This window comes from Amphiura filiformis, chromosome 8 (assembly GCF_039555335.1).
Source record: "Amphiura filiformis chromosome 8, Afil_fr2py, whole genome shotgun sequence".
Lineage (NCBI taxonomy): Eukaryota > Metazoa > Echinodermata > Ophiuroidea > Amphilepidida > Amphiuridae > Amphiura > Amphiura filiformis.
In genome coordinates, this window is record NC_092635.1 from 43,503,787 (window position 1) to 43,518,416 (window position 14,630).

A 14,630-nucleotide genomic window follows, 5' to 3' on the forward strand; every position below is an offset into this window, starting at 1 on the left:
TCACGATTTGATACTGCGACTAGCAAAATATGCACCTACATTGCTACCAAACTTAGGTGAACTCAAGTATATCAACCAATATTTGTGGGCAACGATGACAGCGGTTCTAGATGAGAAGCAAAAAGAGAAGGTGTTTTTTTAAAGAATAGGGACCAGTTTTCGTACCCATAAATACGCAAGAGTAGGAGGGTTCAAATATTGGGCTATTCCAATTGAAATACATACACCCCTACGGAAGATGTGACCTTAATCTCCCACACAGGGGGTGTAGATTTCAAATTGAGTCACCCATTCTGGTAACCCCATTTAAAATTCACACTCACTGTATGGAAGATTTAAGTCATGTCTTCCATAGGGGGCATTGACGTCAATCTGTCTTGAAATGGATGGGATTGACGCCCATGATAGGGGGTGTATGGACTTCAACTGGAATAGCCAACCTCTTAGGCAGTATAATACTTACATCAATGATGTCTTTATTGGTCCTGCTCTCATGAGGCTCATTATATTCTGTGTACTTGAGTAAAACTTTGTCCATATCTGTGCTGGCATATTGGAATAGCTTGTTGGTACTGTTGAATATGATCAGTGCTATTTCACAGTCACAGAGTACACTCAACTCGTAGGCCTTCTTCATTAGACCAAATTTCCTTTTGGTAAAGGTAACCTAGGAAAAATAACAAGAAACGAAAAGACAATGATTAGTGAAACTCTTGTCTAATCTTTAAGCCCTTCGGAGTATATAACACAGCATCTGCATTGCTTTACAGTGCTATCAGATACTGTCAATAAACTTTGGGGGCAAACAGATTCAAAATCTTGCTTTCCAAATCAAAATGTAGTACCTGATAGGCCCCCCAAAAATAAAATTGTTGTGTTGTCCTCAACGACTGACCCTTAATCCTGACAAATCAGGATCGCAATTTTGAAGGACGATTTTTACAGATACCGGGTACGTATATGTAAGCCTAGATATGTTTTAAAAAAATCAATGTTTTTCACTTGAAATTAATATTTTTATTGAAAGACTAGTCTTCAATTATTTAACAAGTATCCAGTAGTCAAAATTGACAAATGTCTTTAATGGAAGAAGCATTATTAAATATTTGGGGAGATTTGACGGTTTAAAAAAAATCAACCGACCAACATAATCTTCCTGTTTTTGCAACTTGGAATTTTTTGCCTTATGTTAGATACAGCATTTTGACTTTGTGAGCAGACAGATTCAAAAAAGCACCTGTCTGCTGTCTCCCAGGTAAGAAGACAGTATTTGTTTTGTGACATGTTTGTATATACTGACTTCTGACTTGGTCAGACACCATTTTCAAACAAAGCACCATGCACATTTTAAATCATTTTCTTCGTACGTACCAAAGTATCATACTGGAAGATATTTGATCGAGAATATCATTTCATTTCATCAAATCATTTTTTGTTTCTAATATAGGTGATATAAAATCAATGAAATTTAATAATTACATGTGATCTGATCTTGCGATCAAGCAAACGAGGAAAATGTCGCGTCACCAAAAGTTGTTTTTTAGAGTTATGACATGATATGCCATTCACATCCATAAATTAATGAACTTTTTATACCCAATATTTTTATCAACTATATCTTGGCTTTCCTACGTCACCATTTCATGGCATTAACGTTTCTCTAACAGTTCTCTAATGATAATGCAAAAAGTGAAAATTGACTGTTCATGACAATTTAGATTCTCATTTTGTTTGAATAGGTCACATATATCTTGACTTAATTTTTCTTTTTTTTTTCTTCTTTTTTTTGCCACTATTGGAACATGACTATTTCTGATTTGACATTATTTTTACACCGAATGATTAATTCTTATTATAAATATTAAAAAGAAAAACATACAAAACAAAGCAAGCAAACTGGTAAAAAAAATGCATTTCATATCATTTTTCTTGATTTCGATACACCTACAGGAAACACACATCTATTTCTGAAAGAAAATGTTGTTTTTAATGGTAAGACCTAAGTGTAAATGGATTCCATGTGCTAACATTTCTATTAACTCAACACTTGAGGTGTGGGGTATACATAATGTGTAATTAACCATATGCATTCCCATCTTTTCTTCTCTCAGTCTCTACAAAGTTCCAACGCACGCTAAAAAATATTATTCATCTGCGTACCACTGCAAATAATTCATGAGCTTGTTAAGAACTATATTCATTGTCTGTATGTGTATATATATGTAAAAGCGACAGAAAGCACTTGGGTAGAAACGCAGCCTGATCTATCAGATAGACGCAAGACTTATCTGCCTGTTCCACATAATACGACGGGCAATCCCTTCCAAACCCATGGTGGGTGGCAGACTTGGAGGACGATCTATGCTATAAAGCCACGATGCAAATGCCTACATGATTGGTGCAAAGAAATCCATCAGCATAATCATCTCGGATTGATAGCTTTTTCGCTTGGAAGCAATCTCACGCTGGCCTTGGTGGTTTTCACGCTAAATAAAAGAAATATCTACTAATTTGCTCACGGTACATTGCCCAAATACATCACCATACAAGATTTTTTCTTGTAAAAAAAACGACTTTGAGTAAGGGGTATAATAACGGCATTATGCAAAAAGGAGATGAAAAAAAAAAATATTGATGTTACAACCCTTCATCGGAGAAGAATAAGAGGCGATGGTTTATTACCTGCAACTAAGGACAATAGATCTCTTCAGAAAAGTCATTTCTTTACCAATAATATGACTTTTTTTTATCTCAAACATGAAATTACTAATCATAACTCTTTCTCTAACAAGCACTTGTCCCTGCTATTTCTCCAGCCCATTTAGCAAGTGGCATCATTTTCACCTGCCTTTTCTTCGTCTAGAGAAAAACACCGTTGCCCTGTCATGACTCTGAGATTTATCGTAAGCCAGGCAGTTCAAAGCAAGTCTACGCGAGGTATTAGTGCCGTTCTCTTCTCGTTTGAAACAATAACACTTCCGTGCTAACTGTCCTTTTACTTTTGCTTCGTTTATTCTACCTGATAACAACAACATCTAAACCAATTTTAACATCAATTTTTTGCAAGCTTCAGCAATGTCAAGAACTAATCTTATACATTTTTTTTTTCTCTATTTTTTTTTTTTTTTTTTTTCATGTTTATTGTTTTTTTCGGTTGGTTTTAGAAATGTTGGGCATTTGAAATCGGTGACAGCGATCAATGATTCCACTTGGCAGCCAGTTATTGTATCTATGTCATTTAATTTTTCTCTCTCTTTCCTGCCAATTGTATAGTTTGCCATCACATGAGTGGGATGCTCCGGGCTGAAATAGGGCAATCTAGCGCGCTGGACAATTATATTTTTCCCTTTCAATTCCTCTTTGAATGTCGTCTGTATGTGCATAACTTGACATCATTAGCACTCGTAAACACTCATGTTATGATGGTTAATATCAGGGGCATGTGTGGAGGGAAAAAAAAAAGCTTGATCATCTTTCGTAACCACAGACTAATTTCCCCCATTCCCGCTAATTTCCCCTAAACTTCAGGACACACCTCAATGTAAGTCAATGCTGCCAGAACTGCTGTAGATGCATGTATATTTTGTAGTTGTACATGAAAATATTCTCCCTTTATATTGGGCAAAAGTCATATTTGATTTCATTACAGTCTTAATCGACTTAATTTGTATTATAAAATTTTGTAAACAGGTACAGTCGCAATAAAATTATAATTAAAAAAAGTTGTAATTCCACTGACTTGGATCATTCTTCATTTAAAGTAAATTTGAATAAATCATCATTAATTGGGCTTTTCCAATTAAAATCCACACTCCCCCTATGGAAGATTTTGGAAATACTTCCACAAGGGGGAGTATGAATTTCAAATGGAATGAACATATTCAGCACTTCCATTTGAAAATCACCCTCCCTTTGGTGAAGATTCAGGTTGAATCTTTCTCAAAGGGCGTATGAAATTCAAAGAGCTGCCCAATGCACTCATTCCATTTGAAATTCATACTCCCTCTGTGGATTTTCCACAGGGGTGGTACTGGTATGGATTTTAAATGGAATAGCCCATTATGACTTTTACTAATAATGTAGAAGAAATCATTGTTGAATTTGTGTTTATATAATAGACACTTACACTTCATATAGATTTATAATTCAATATGTGCCTACATTATTTCTTGCAAGATTAACAATCATGATGTTTGAACGACACTAAACGTGACATATATACTTGTATCAAAACTAGTTTTAGCACTGAACTTGCAACTTCCTTCATTTCCATATTTCATCCGAAATTAAAACAAGTTTATACTTGTTTGCAATCCGACAGATAACATCATAATCCGAGCACGAAATTGGCTAATTTGCTAGTTCATTACTTTCATATCAATGCAAGCAAACCTAAACCCAAGCATTTATCATGTCAATACTTAAAACTACACTCAATAGTCACACCAAATACCGAGGGACAGCGTCGCCGTGTTACGTCCAGTGAAAATAAATTGATCATCAATTCCAAAACCCATTCTCATCAATTCACAAATGCCCACCGATTTAACAAGGATTTGGCTCAAACGTCCCAAGTAAAATCAGGCGGATTGCTACCGATGATTATTTTTCTGCTTGGGTTAAGCGTATCCTTGCGTCTTGATAGACCTGACCCTCACCTGTCTATTTCGTTCGTCGTTGATCCGCGAGATCTGAATCTTTTTTCGACCCATGGTGCGCTTAACTCTTTCTAAATGTTCAATTGTATTACAGCTGAGGAGATTGCCTCCTAAACTCGGGATAAGTTCCTAGTACAGAAGTAAACCGGTTCGACGGTTATATAGCTTGACGATCCTTGCGTATCAATTCTTATAGTTCAAGTACGGTACATACTGGACAGATCTGTAAAGACAAAAAAAAGAAGTACATTTAGGTTATCGTTTATTAAAAAGTCATGTGATAAGTACATGTATAACACAGAAAATAAACAATGCAGTATAGTGACATCCAACAAACCCAACCTAAAACACCTGAATATTTTCATTTTGTGTGTGATACCTTGATTGGGAGTTACGGTACTTTTTCTGCTAATATACTCTGCATCGGGAGATTACCGAGAAAATATATTGGACGTGCGTCCTTTTCAGAGCAGGTGAAAAAAACGAAGATGATACATGTACCTGAAACCGTTTATCTCTGAATCTAATGACCCAGTCGGAATGATTAAGAACAAGATAGGATGTGTGTGTTAGTTCTGTCCGATTCTTGATTGAAAGGCATTGTGTACAAAAATATGAAACTACAGGCAAGGCTCTTCACCCCTATTGCGGCTCTTCACCCCTATTACGTCTCCCCACCCAGGTGTACAAATGGGTACTGGCTTTATTCAATGCTGTGAAAGTAACACACTCGCTGTGAAGGAGGTGTAGTGATCCCCTGCAGCAACATTTCATGGAGAAGTCTGGCCCAAACTTTTGCTTTGAGGGCCTCCCCAGCCTGTGAACACAAGTTTGTCCCCTTTTACATGTGACCTACATGCAAACTATTGACGAGAATGGTTTTTTGCCATCATATGACTATCAAAATACCACATAATTAATCAAGTACATTATTGATATAACTTTGTTTGTCACAAGATTCATTTTTGGCAAGTCTAATTAGAACCACATCCTCTTGATAATGTAAAATGGACTCTTCCATTTGAAATCTACCATACGGTCCCCTATGAAAGATTTTTAAATCTTCCATAGGGGATGTGTCTTAAAAGAAGAATGTTTTCCAACAGAAGAATGTTTTTTAAATGGAATTGGCTAGATTTTTAAAATCACTTTGAAACCCATCCTCTCTCTCTGTATAGTGTATACATGTAGGCCTATAGCTTTACCTATATATTCCACAATTGGGATGAATATTTCAAATGGAACTTGCAAATTGCCCATTCTATTTAAAACTCATACTCCCTCTGTGGAAGACTTAAATAGCTAAATCTTTCACTTGGGGAGTGAAGATTTCAAATGGAAGAGCCAAATTTAGCTACTAATCTAGATGCACTTTGAGTTCACAGATAGAAAGGTTACAGAGCAATAAATTGTGATTATGATATGAATATTAAAACAAAAGTACTATTAAATATTAAATAAGAATGAACAAATTTTGCATAATTACATGCCAGCATTATCTTGAAAATAAATCGGACATTTACCAAAGTAAAATAAAGTTAATTGCTATTTAAGTCGTGCAGTCCTGGTAGCTAGCCACCTGGTACATTTAATAATGAAGTCAATTTTATGAAATCCAAATACGGTTTTAATAATGAAATAATGAATATCAAAACTCATCTGATTGTTGTTAGTCTAATAAATATATATCATCCCACAGCTGCTGAATGGACTTTGTAACGACAGCAAAACTTCCACAATATTCATGACAACATAATTTGCTAGGCCTATTGGTTAAAACCATTCATGAAGTGAACAATATCTCTATTTGTAATTGACTTGTGGTGGTTGGTGGTGGGGAGGGTTATATTGGGTGAAATGGGGATATGGATGTGTACAATAATACCATGTACAAAGTGTCATAGTAGGTGATATCAAAGACTGAGCCTTGTATAACACATCACCAATGTCGGCACAGGCAGTTCTGGGAAAAAGGGCAAAATCTCCTTCCCATAAATTTTGCATTTGCAAGGAAATTTTGCTTATATAGATCTCTAAAGTAAAACATTAAATTTGCTAGAATTTTTGATATCTATAGAATTGGCATAGCTTCCTCGAAATATAATCTTTAGCATGCTTGAAAAAACACATCTTTGTCAGGCCTGCCAATGAGGTAGCGACACATCCCCTTATTCTTCCGCTACTTGACCGACAGTGGTCCCCTTGAATGGATAAAGTATTAGTTTTCCATCATGTGCCAACTATCCACATGGAGATGTTGAAACCATAAAAGTGCTTTGAGAAAACAAAATTAAGCCACATGGATTCCTCGTTACTGGCCTAATGATCTCCCAGACTGTGGCAACATACTTCAATGATTATTACTTATATACGCAGACATCAATTAATGTACATGTACGCAAAACATTTTCTTAATGTAAGCCTAACCATGCTTTGTGATTATAACACCACTGATATCAAAATGCATTGAGCCAGATAACCACAAAATATCACTGATATGAGTAATTAAAAATAGTACAATCCCACGGATATGTGTGCAAATGAAACTAAGTATAAACCTATCCAATTCGGACTCCCACACACTATAAAAGCACACAGGGCATCCAGTGATGTCATAACAAAACAAACTCCATTGACTGATTCCCGACACCGACCGACCCGACGGAAGCAGCAGGGTACATACCGCAATATATGGAGAGAACCAAACCGTGTCAACAGTCAGTACAATACATCTACTGTAGTACAACATCCCATGTCTGTTTGCAATGTATAATACGATGATAAGGCTTCCTGTATCCAATAATCGCGTCGTCGACGTCGTTACCGAGATCCAATATCACAAAAGCCCAATCCCGAGTGAACAACAAAACTAGTCGGTACTGATTACCTCTTAACGTATGCCGAGGAGCAATAGCAGTAGTCATCCGTGTGCTAAATCCAAGAGCTGTTTATCTGTGGAAACCCATTTTTCAAATGTCACACGAAAGCATCATCCATCCCCCAAAGGAAGTATAGCTTCTACTATGACATTCAAACGTCACATACACTTCCTCCATGCTTCTATGGTCAACACACAATATTGTTAAATATCAAAACTCTGTAGTACACACTTAATGCTGATCAGTCTCACTTGGCGAAGGGTATTTACCTTTTTTGGTGGCTATTTATGGAGCAGCCGTGGCTAGTGACGTCAAGCAGGATCTCTAATGCGTGGGTGGTAACTAAAAATGGCATCACACCCACGGGGTAATCACAAATCTGGTCTACGGTGACTGTGATTGCCATTAGTTTATTCTATGCTTGGATAAATATGAGACGTAATATACATTCATGATGTTTAGTCTAATAACATATCTATGTCTGATGAATGAATTGAAATGTTTGAACTGAAAAAAAGATAATAATAATATAAATAAAAATAAAAACATTTATAAAACTATTGACTGCTGGCAAATCCATTGAGATATGGTAATTAAATAAACCATCAATCATAATTCTGCTTTGGGGCTTTGAGTGGATCAAAAATATAAAAATATTTATAGAAATTGTATGTTTATATTTTTTTTAAAGGTAAAATGCCAGCTTACGCTATGATATTTGCACTTCGGAAGGGTCAAGCATTTTATTTTATGATAATAATCATTCTGTCTCAAATATTTGAAGAGACTCAAGGTAAAACTGTAAGCAAAACTAGCCTCATTTCCAAAGGAAAAGTTCAATAGCCTCCAATCATAACTCTGAAGTTTGACCTGAATTGTGGAAAATGAATTTTTGTACACAACACATTCAAATGTCAATCTTTCTTATGAGTGTAAAACAAACAAACAAACAGACAAACAAACAAACAAACGTCTACTGATTTAAAAGGATAAAATCCCAGAGATTCATTGATTTTCTTCATCATTCATATATGAAAGGCCGAAAAACACTTGAATTGATGAGAACTTCCTGGGCATATACATCAAGATTTTTTGAATGATTAACTTAATCCATAATGTGGGAAGTCATAAGAATCAAGGGAGAAATAATTGGATATTGGATATTAATAAAAAATTATTTTATTATTTGAATAATTTAAATTATCAATTCATTGTTTGCTTGCTTTCTTGTTTAAATATTTGAACGTTTTGCTTAACACTGACTACCATTGACTGAAATACATAATTTGAAAGGGAATAAATTTAATGGTTTTCTTCAAATTGCTGTTATCAATCAATGACCTCTATAAGGATGATCTCAGGTACAGCCTATAATGTTAAGTCCAGTAGGATAGCAGAAACCATATTTTTCTAGTTTAAGCCATTTAACTGAAAAACCTATATTGCACATCTATACATTGTTCTTACAGGAAATAAGTCAAGGAAGCCAGTAACTGCATTTATATTTCCATAGGTTTTGCGGTTCTTGAGTTTAAAGCCGATGATATATCAAAACAAAAGTTTTATGCATTTCTCTTCCAAGGAAAATCATGTAGGGGCCTACATATGGTGGAAATGATACCTCTTCTATAAAGCATTGGGATCTCCTTTATAGCACCCATACTACTCCTCTTGTGTGTCAGCTCTATTTGTCTCAATATTTGATTGCAAACACCGCTACATGTACACACATAGGTCATGCTTTCCTCCACTCTGACCTGCCAGAAAGTGTGTGAAATGTTGAGCAGAAGTCCCAGCAAATATAGATTTCAAGAAGTGTCATTACTCTCACAAAGATTTAGAGCTTCACCATAACACATGTGACATTGATCATATTGAAAGGATCAAAACAAATATAATGCTACATAAGTTGTCCAAATTTAATATGCGACAGTTGAAATAATACAGCCCTGAAATATATACCGTCTAGATCTACAATAAATCCACAGATTAGTTTATTTATAGATACGTACATCCCACACATTTTGAAATTCAAACGTTTGAATCAAAACACAACTTTTCTTTCAAATTTGTACAAATGAAGTAAACCCAGGTAACCCTAATAGGCCTAACCCTTCCAGCTATCCTTTTCTTCAATGATTAAAGAAGACCTGAGTTTATCTATGGCAATGTCTTGCAAGGGCTTTGTTTTCATGCACAGGAAACGCCTTCTTGATATCCGCTGATGACATCTTTTGATCAAAATACCAACTACAGTCTCAGCCATGTTAAGCTTGCTATATGCACTAGCTTTTATCAAGATACATGTACTGCCATTATTTTTCATATGTTTGTTGTACCGCACCTAAATTTGTACCGTAATGCAACATTTTTATCATATTTTATAAAGCGCTTCATTAAGATTAAGAAGTGTCCTGTATTGATGACTGAGCCAGGCAGGCTTTTCACAAAATCACTCACACCTAATAACAGTTTTGGCACTTTGTAACAAATATCACTTCACCTAGCTCTGTCATTCTTAATAACAGTGATTAGACAAAAGTCACAACTGCTATGGATTAAAACATGTGTTTAATAATCCTTAAATCACAGCTAAGGTGTGATATAAGGTAAAGTACTGGGATGCTTCCAATATCTGCTGACCAAGGGTATACGACTCGTACTTGTAGTCCACAAATCCTGAGAAAATTTCACACTTCCGTGCGACCGCTCGTGACTAAGAAAAGAGGGAAGTGTTGCGTTAAGGCTAGCATTTGCTAGACACGCCAACGTCAGTTCTGGTATATGCGTGGGTCGCATACACGCTCTATATGGTATGAGGAAAACTTTTTATATACAACAATTTTGTTTTAAGCATCCCATGAGCCATGAATAAATAAACAACAAAGTTAACACGATGCATCTGGAAAATGCTGACCTTTATTGTTGTTGTTGTTCAGTTATCTATGGATTTTATCGGTAACTTTTACTATAGATCATTAAAAAAAAGATCTGGTCTATGCTTTTACTCTCTTCATGATACAAAATTTTATACATAATAACATCGGTACATCCACTTTATATTTCATAATTTTTATTTATTGCATATAAAATTATGAAACATCATCTGCTGTAAACAAAAGCAGTGCTACTATATGCAAATATTAACTGCCTATGAATGTGAACGTTGAAACTACTCACTCGGTGAAAGAATTATTCCATTCCACGAGTTGGAACAGCCAGTGGAATGGAGCAATACATCTTTCATGTACATAGGCCTAATGCAACTATTTTCAAAACAAATATTTCAACAACAAAACCCTCACATTGACATGCCTACTAGAAAAAACACCTGAAACTTAGAATTAGGAAATGATATCAATATACTGCCCAGCAAACACAAAATGTTTTATTGTCGAGTTTATAATGAGTGTAAAATGTTTTAATAACGTTCCAAAAACATTTCTGAAAACATGATGCAAAACATGTTATTTAACAGTTGACAAAATATTTTGACAAAATGTTTGCCAGAAAAATATTTTACAACAACATTTTGACAACGTGTGATACGATAATGTGAAATTCACAATATTAAAGAAAAAGTTTGTATTGTAGAGCGGATAATGAAATTTTGAGCCCTTACTTTTCAGTAATATTACAAATATCTCTTGGGTTATTAATAATTGGGTCTTAGGAATCAATACAAGTCTCAAATATTCTCAACTTGTATACCCATGCTATACAAATACATCGCATAAAATCACAAGGTTTTGAATTAAATAAAATACTGGAACTTACAGTATACAAAACCATGTGTTTTTAACAACTGGATGACTGAGAATATTCACTATTTTTACATCCCATAAAACTTTACTTTTCAGTAATATTACAAATATCTCTTGGGTTATTAATAATTGGGTCTTGGGAATCAATACAAGTCTAAAATATTCTCAACTTGTATACCCATGCTATACAAATACATGCCATAAAACATGACTGCACTGTCAAAAGAGATGCTCTTTGATTTCTCTTGAAGACCCTTCTCATCGATTAGATATTGATGTATTGATAGCGTCATTCTTCTGACCACTAGCGTGGTATTACAAGTTCTTCTGTTCAAGTCCACTGGCCTGCTCATATTGTTGATTTATTTGACTTGCCAAGTATTGAATTACAATATTGTCATAAGTCATTATGTTTATTGAAATATTTGACTAAGGGAGTCTTTTGAAAAGCTGACAGTTGGCAATTAGTAAATATTGAGGTGGGGTTACAACTAGGGAACATTTTTGTAGTTAAGTTATGTTACTACAGAGAAGAGTCATTGTGGAATTTTAAAAAGATGGTTTTTCAGGACCTGAAGTCAGGATCACTTCTTATCCATAGGAATAAACAGTTAAACAGTTAAACTTTTCATCCTTCCTACCTGCAAAATTGGGTCCCCTTACACTTCTGGGTTCTCTGCATGTCTTTGAAGCTATGCAAGATCATAAATGTTCATGCTACTTCAGAGTTGTTCATTCTGCTCTGAATATAAATGGGTAGAGATGATAGCTTACACTTCCCATAATGCATTTCTCCCATTTTAATTTCCTGTACTGATCTGCTATCTTGCGCAACATGATAAGGCCAAAAAAAAATATTGTTGTGTTGCCCTCAAGTGGAAAAATGGGAAATTTGGGTAGGACGGTCGGATTATTATTATCTTTTTTTTCTTTCTTTTTTTTTAACCTTCAGTTTTTAAAAATCCCCTCAAATATTAAATAATGCTTGTTCAATTAGGGGACATTTGTCAATTTTGACTTCTAGATACCTGTTAGACAACAATTAAAGACTAGTCTTACAATAAAATATTAATTTTAAGTGAAAAACATTGAGTTTTTGAACAAAACTGTAAAAATCATCATTCAAAAAAAAAAAAAATTTGCGACCCTGATTTTTCAGGATTTAGGGTAGGGCGGTTGAGGGCAACACAACAATATTTTTTTTTTGCCTAATGGCAAAATGTACATCAATGAAACATGAATGAACAGAGCACATCCAGAATATGTTCATTTCTTGACTATTGACCCATGTATAACCAGTCTATTCTCAACATAAAAACAAAGGGAACATGTACAAAATAATGGGAGTGTCATTTGCTGATATGAGGTGATATCATATTACAAAGAATTCTGGGAAGGGTAAGATATCGTCTCTTATAAATGGGGATTAAAAATCTTTGGTTTTTAACAATATTTTAAAACTATAGTATTGTGTGCAAAAACCATGCAAAATTGAGTTCATAAAAATGCTAGGACCCATAACCTTTCTGTGCTAACGATCATCCATCATCGACAATTCCCGCAGCATGAATATTTGTGCAAATTAACGGAGGTACAACAGGTGGCCTAATTGTCCAGGCTTATATAACTTTTCTTCTTCATACATTATTGTCCTTTATTATATATTATGTCCTTTTTAAAATGAGTAGCATTGTGAAAAACAACTGCTGGAAATACCAGTGCTGCATGAACATGTGTCCTTTTTTTTCATGGAACACTGGCTTTCCTATAATCCTGCGAAAGAGTTGATCATCTATGTTGCAAGACCAGTGCACATGTTTGAGGCCTGTAGCTGTATCCAACATATTTCAAACATTTCGCACAGAAGCGTCTGCCATACACACTGACATTAATATAATAATATAACTAGAGAAGATATTCTGATATGACATGTTTTAATTCTCTCCCAAAAAACTTCAGGAAATGTCAAAGTCCTTTTGAATTCCTAAATTTTTATCATAGTATTTTTTTTCTTCTTCTTACTAACTCTACAGACAAGATAATATTGCAACAAAACCCTTTTGTCAGAACTCTTGATAAATAATACAAAATATATAAAGACTGGTCACTGAGAGGGTTTTCATACAAAAAATTAATCAATCATTAGGATTACAGTTCCTTATATGTGGTAAATCCTTCATCATTGTAGTAACTAACATCAGACACTGCAATGCAGGGCCGTAGCAAGCTAGCAGCCACGGGGATGCCATGGCTGCACCATTTTTAAAGAAATTTATTATGTTTTTCTTTATTTCAATTTGGGCACATATGTATTTTGCCCAACCACATTTGTCATGACAGCCCCGCATTGTTCAACCTTGCTACAGCCTACTGTAGTGTTCACATAGAAAATAGATACCACCAAAAGTAGCTGCAGACACAGCCACCATCTTGAAAGTAGTGGCCATTTAATAAAAATCCACCATCAATTAAATAATTGACTAATCTACATCTATTGGAAATCTTCTGCATTGTTTCCTTGTCCCATTGATTTTTGGTAGATGGTGGTAAAATAAAGCAATGACAACCCTGCCTAGAGGTGAATGTCTTTGAAGTGGTAGTTTCTCTTCTTAATTTAAAACAAATGTTTCCCCTCTTCCCGTGTTAATAAAATCGTTTACTCTTCAAGTGGATAATTTGACCACGGGCGCATACGTTCACACACATACACATTCAACGCATAATAACACGGGTTGCGCTAATCAGAAAACTGGAGAAGAAACTAAGAGAGAAAAAAAATTGAAAGCTTAACATTTATTAGTTAACAAAACTCCACCTATTTACTTGTTTAGTGTATTTATTGGTAAAGCACATTGAAGTGCTTGAATCGAGTGTTTGATTAAAAACTGTGAGAAAATTTGTCGGGCAAATAAATGAGCCTGGTGCTTTCAATATGTTCCTGCACGTGACTTGGATTGGAGATTAAGTAGGAATGTAATACCAATGCTGGCAGTATAAACACCGACACACGGAACAAAATTAGTTATTTGTTTTTGCTGCCTTTTCCTTCCACTTACGCCACACTAACTTCTAATAAATAGTGGGAACTGCCAAGTTTATGGAATATGGGATTATTATGATATCAAGTCATTTTGAGCCTAAATAATTTTTTTTTCCAACAAATTATGTTTTAATGAGAATCTAATTTGCAGATTTTCTACATAATTTTTATGTATAGTTTTCAACGTCAATGTGAAGAAAAATGTTTTTGATACCGTATGTTACATGGGTATATTTGCCTTTCAAACCCTTCTGAGTCCTTGGCCTTGCTATCATTTGTATATGGCGGA

At 34.9% G+C, this 14,630-nt stretch overlaps 1 protein-coding gene across 9 annotated transcripts in view; it reads right to left on the reverse strand.

Annotated features, from left to right (window-relative positions):
* Positions 1-14,630, reverse strand: part of LOC140159074 (myocyte-specific enhancer factor 2C-like) — a 174,407-nt gene that overhangs the window by 48,473 nt on the left and 111,304 nt on the right. For all 9 annotated transcript variants that reach the window (XM_072182406.1, XM_072182407.1, XM_072182405.1 and 6 more), the window contains 2 exons: positions 4,659-4,881; positions 464-667 (listed from right to left, as the gene is read on the reverse strand). In XM_072182406.1, the coding sequence (XP_072038507.1) occupies positions 464-667; positions 4,659-4,712 (258 nt within the window). In that variant the 5' untranslated portion in view covers positions 4,713-4,881. The remainder of the gene's footprint in view (positions 1-463; positions 668-4,658; positions 4,882-14,630) is intronic.